This window comes from Eurypyga helias, unplaced genomic scaffold (genome assembly GCF_000690775.1).
Source record: "Eurypyga helias isolate BGI_N326 unplaced genomic scaffold, ASM69077v1 scaffold48659, whole genome shotgun sequence".
Taxonomy (NCBI): domain Eukaryota; kingdom Metazoa; phylum Chordata; class Aves; order Eurypygiformes; family Eurypygidae; genus Eurypyga; species Eurypyga helias.
This window is the reverse complement of record NW_010274910.1, coordinates 1-5,101: the sequence shown is the minus strand read 5'-3', so window position 1 is coordinate 5,101 and position 5,101 is coordinate 1. Positions and strand designations below refer to the sequence as shown.

Here is a 5,101-nt window from a genome sequence, read left to right as displayed (position 1 = left end):
GAATACGGATTTTACTTATAAAAGCTTTAATTGTTAAAACCAGCACTTGAATTTGAGCTAAAATTACAGGTTAGCTGCGAAATCTTTTTTCCTGACCTAGCAAATTCGATATTACCAAGTAGTAACGAGAAGAATTAAGACGCTGGCAAGTGACCAAGTCTTGAGTGTCTGGCATACAATTTATTACTATGCGGTAAAAGCCATTAAGAAAAATCAATACTCGTGAAGACATGCTGCAGAGCCCCCCCCACAAGTACCACAGCTACTCTGGCAGCTCAGATTCTCTTTGTGAAGCTAACTGAGCTCCGGGGCAGCTCCTGCACAGCTCGCTTTTCCTTACGGGATGCAACTCCGCAAACAACGCCGTCTTGTTAGGGCGGGATGGCTTCCTAAAATTCTCATCCTGCAATTTTTGAGGATATATCAGTAAGAAAAAGTGTCTGTGGCTAGGCTAAATTTATATTTCTGGTTCTAGACAAATGATTTGCAAACTATTTTGCACTCAGCGTTCAGTGATACTGTCGTGGTGTAACTCTGGCCAGCAGAATACCACTAGTTGCTAGTGTGTTGTATAGCCCTCATACTTCCTAGAAGAGATCCTGAACCTAGCAAGTAAAACATGATTAAGCTGTACAAAATGTGTGGCTGGTCTTGTGTACTTGTGAGAAGCAACGATAGCGGAGCAACCTCTCGCTGTCAGCGCGCGAGTCGCGAGCGGTGTAGAATGCCAGATCACGTTAATCCCCGTTCTCTGGAGAAAATAGTTTCTCTCGAACCAAAACCAAAGGGAGCTGGTCTAAAACACAGTGATAAGACTTTCTCATTTTAGATGCTGTCAAAACCAAATTGTACATCCACTCAGTTCACTCCTTGGCTTTGAATTCACCTGAAGTACCAGCCCATGTGAAATCATTGCCAGAAATCTCATGTACCTCAGCGTGGGAGACTTAGGGTTTCACGTGCTGATTCTTCATCACCCTGTTACGCCAATTCCAGGGAAGAGGAAGCTTTTTTGAGACTTAGAGATGTGTTTACTGGTGGTCCGTGAAGAATACTCAGTGATAATCTTCTCCACTGTTCTCTGTCAGATGTAAACTCGTTCCAGCAAACAACAAAATGGATCGATGACGTCAGAACGGAAAGGGGCAGCGATGTCATCATTATGCTGGTGGGAAATAAAACAGATCTAGCAGATAAGAGGTATGAAGGAATAACTCATCTTTCAGATGCTTTTCTTAAACTGCTGCTGTTTTCTCCTAGACAGCTATTTAAAAAAGAACGCTTAACGTTGCAGCTTTCCAGTATCTGAAGGGACCTACAAGGGTACTGGGAGAGGACTTTTTACAAGAGCCTGTAGTGATAGGACAAGGGGTAATGGGTATAAATTGAAATCAGGGAGGATTAGATTAGATATCAGGAAGAAGTTCTTCACAGAGAGGGTGGGGAAGCACTGGAACAGGTTGCCCAGAGAAGCTGTGGATGCCCCATCCCTGGGAGTGGCCAAGGCCAGGCTGGATGAGGCGTGGAGCAACCTGGTCTAGTGGAAGGTGTCCCTGCCCATGGCAGGGGGGGTGGAACTAGATGATCTTTAAGGTCCCTTCCAACCCAAACCATTCTATGATTCTATGATTTATTTTTCCTGAAATGCTCAAGCTTGTTTGGCTGGAGATGGCTGTGACCAGAGAATTCTCCATTTTAAACCTTCATTTACTTGCTTAAGCACAAGTTTCCAGCCCGATGCTGGGAGAACCTGTCACCAACTTGTTCAGATGTCGGGAGGGAAGGGAGTGTTAACTACAACCTGCATCAGTGGATGAATAAGCTGAAGTCAGATATTCGTGCTTAATAGATCTGCTTGGATAAAAATGATAGACCCAAGTGATCTTCCCTTCTACAGCTTGCCAGGGGTTTTTGTAAGTTGGCAAACAACTATTTTTAGTAGAAGATGCGTATCTTTAGCTTTTGGGGGATTGTGTCCTCTGTTTACTCTGGGTTTAAGGTGTTAAATGAGTGAAAAGTCACAGATGTAAAACAAGGGCATGAGGGGGAAGTAGTCTGGATAAGACAAGGGGTAAAGGGTTTAAATTGAAAGAGGGAGATTGAGATGGGACATCAGGAAGGAATTCTTCCTGCAGAGGGTGGGGAAACTCTGGGACAGGTTGCCCAGAGAAGCGGTGGATGGGTGCCCCATCCCTGGAAGTGTCCAAGGCCAGGCTGGATGAGGCTTGGAGCAACCTGGGCTATGGAAGGTGTCCCTGCCCATGGCAGGGGGGGGGACTGGGTGGGCTTTGAGGTCCCTTCCAACCCAAACCATCCTGTGATTCTATGAAAATCCCTGTTTGCTCAGAATAGCTTCACTTGTCAGATTTACTTCAGATCTGTCACGTCCTGTTAAGAATTGTTTACGCACACGTATGCCCCTCGCATACCGCACGCGTTTTATTTGCCAGTTCTTGAACCAAGGTTTCCCCCGTTTTGGCTGTGGCAGATGGGCAGAACACCCAGCGGGGGGGAAAGCAGAACAGAAATCACTTCACATGAGGGGGTTACACTCGGTCATGTGCTAAAACCGTTTTGTAGGCTGCAGGTTGCCGATCATTATTGGGTGTTAAAATCTGTTGATTGCTAATCGTTCAGACATAAATCTCGAATGGGGATGTGGAGGGGTCTAGTTGGCCCACCTAGCTGTTCCGCTGGGAAGCCGAGTTCTGCTGTGGGAGCTGCGTGTGCCGTGGAACTCCATCTGATACAAGGAAGTGGTGATACTTGTCTACAGATGTGCTCAGTATGTGGCATCTGTGTACAGGGAAAAAAACACTAAATGCTTTCAGAACTGTAATGAAGCAGTCGGCTCCTTGGGTTGAAGATGAAAATCTTCATTTTCAGTGTGTTTGTTTTGAGGTTTTTTTCCCCTAATTCTATGTTATTTTCCCCAGACAAGTGTCCATTGAGGAAGGAGAAAGAAAAGCCAAAGAGCTGAATGTAATGTTCATCGAAACTAGTGCAAAAGCAGGATACAACGTAAAACAGGTGAGTGATGTGTTGGCTGCCACCAGCCCTGAGACTACTGCCGACGCACCGCTGAGGGACTAGAACTTCCCGGGACACTGGGAAGCCTTTGTAAAGGGCATCGGAGGGAATTTTTCATTCCCTAAGCAGCAACATCTCAGAGTCAACTTGTTGGCTGAGGTTCAGAAAGATCCCTGACCTTGCAGCAAATCACTTGGGGTTTCTTTTCCTTTAGAAAAGAGGAATTATTGAAGCAGCTGGAGTCTTGATAATCCAGATTTGGTGTTTAGATTGAAGGGATTAAGGCATGAGCTCAAAACATTGGGGAAACAGGGGTCTGAGGAGTGCTTCTGATGTGGATACAGTGAAAGAATGTGGGCAAAGCAGTCAAGGAGGAATGTGGTGGCTTGAAACGCTTCCACTGTATGGTGACACAGTGTAAACTGGTGTTCCTACTCTGCTGGAAGCACTGTGTGAGCGAATGTTCCTGGAGAGCTGAAGCTGTGTATTTCTGGTAGGTGATGAGTTGCTTTTGCATCGAGGAAAGCAACGAAATGCCTTTTGAGCTGATGGCAACGAAATCAGGTTGTATGTTGCGAGCTGAGCTGCGGCTCTTGAAATTCTGACCTGGTAGATGAAGTTTTAGCACTTGTGTTAATGAAGAGAAATCACTTGGCAAACACTGAACTGGTGCAAGTGGCAAACGCTGCGGAACTGATCTGGTGTTTACATGAAAGGAATTTCTGTTTGAGCTTATTAGTTATGTAAGCAAATATGCTTACTAGCAGATCGAGAAGAGAGCGCTGGAGCTGTGTGTCCTTCCTGAGTCAGCGCCTAGTGGGATCCTGCCTTTCGGTTCCTCTGGCGATGGCTCACACTGAGTCGTGACCGCCGGAGCGTTCGGCAGCTGGTCGTACGGTAGGAGGAGACTCAGTAGGGTGAGATGTAGATGATGTTCATTCTTGGGCAGCTCCGCAGAGCATGGTCACACATATGTGTACGTATATCATCACATGTATGTTAAACGTGTAGTCACACAAATAGTTTGTGTGCAGAACGGTATCAGGAGTTGCTAAAACAAGGTTATAAAATTCTTTATGCGTTATAGACAGGACTAAAGGGTCTATTATTAAAATGTCCCTTGACTTTGTAGATTAGTAGCAAAATTATTCCCTCTGTAATGGAATAATTAGATGTATTGGCTTAGCACGGCGTTTGAGTGCATTAGCAAGCATGAAAGAGTTCGGTTCCAGCGTCCAGCAATTATCCTGCCACAACACAGAGGCTGGCTTCTAATTAAGACTTGGATTCTGTGCTGGAATCCTTAATGTTTACTTAGTCTGGGGGTGTGCATTGGAGAGCAGTTGCCTCGCTGAGAGTAATGATGATGCTGAAGCTCTATACTCCCTCTTTCCTGGAGGGAGTTGCTGTGCAGCTGACACATTCCAGAAGTCTCTGTCCAAACCGGTAAGGTAGTGTGTAGCCAGTTGGAGCCCTGATCTGAGCTGTAAGTAGGAAAATCTTATATGGTATGTCTGTGCTACATGTTGGCATAATGTACCATCATAGACCAGTGATGGGTGGTGTTCCTCAGGGATCGGGATTGGGTCCAACGCTGTTCAACATTTTGTCAGTGACATGGATGGTGGCATCGAGTGCACCCTCAGCAAGTGTGACATGACACAGAGCTGTGTGGTGCGATGACACACTGGAGGGAAGGGATGGCATCCAGAGGGACCTGGACAGGCTGGAGAGGTGGGACCGTGCCAACTCCATGGACTTCAACCAGTCCAAGGGCAAGGTCCTGCACCTGGGTTGGGGCAATCCCAGCACAAGGACAGGCTGTGGGGGGAGAATGGATGGGGAACAGACCTGAGGAGAAGGACTTGGGGGGCTGGGTGCGAGGAGCTGGCCATGAGCCGGCCGTGTGCGCTGGCAGCCCAGAAAGCCAACCCCATCCTGGGCTGGATCCAGAGCAGCGTGGCCAGGGGGACGAGGGAGGGGATTCTCCCCCTCTGCTCCGCTCTAGGGAGACCCCACCTGCAGTTCTGCTCCTGCTCTGGGCCGCAACAGCAGAAGGACACGGAGCTGT

At 47.2% G+C, this 5,101-nt stretch overlaps 1 protein-coding gene across 1 annotated transcript in view; it reads left to right on the top strand.

Annotated features, from left to right (window-relative positions):
• The window catches only part of LOC104515818 (ras-related protein Rab-6A), a gene marked incomplete at both ends in the record, with an annotated part of 5,513 nt that extends 2,483 nt beyond the window's left edge, over nt 1–3,030 (top strand). Inside the window, 2 exons of the mRNA XM_010159933.1 lie at nt 1,089–1,200; nt 2,937–3,030. Coding sequence (XP_010158235.1) covers nt 1,089–1,200; nt 2,937–3,030 — 206 coding nt within the window. The remainder of the gene's footprint in view (nt 1–1,088; nt 1,201–2,936) is intronic.
• Nucleotides 3,031–5,101: the final 2,071 nt, after the last annotated feature.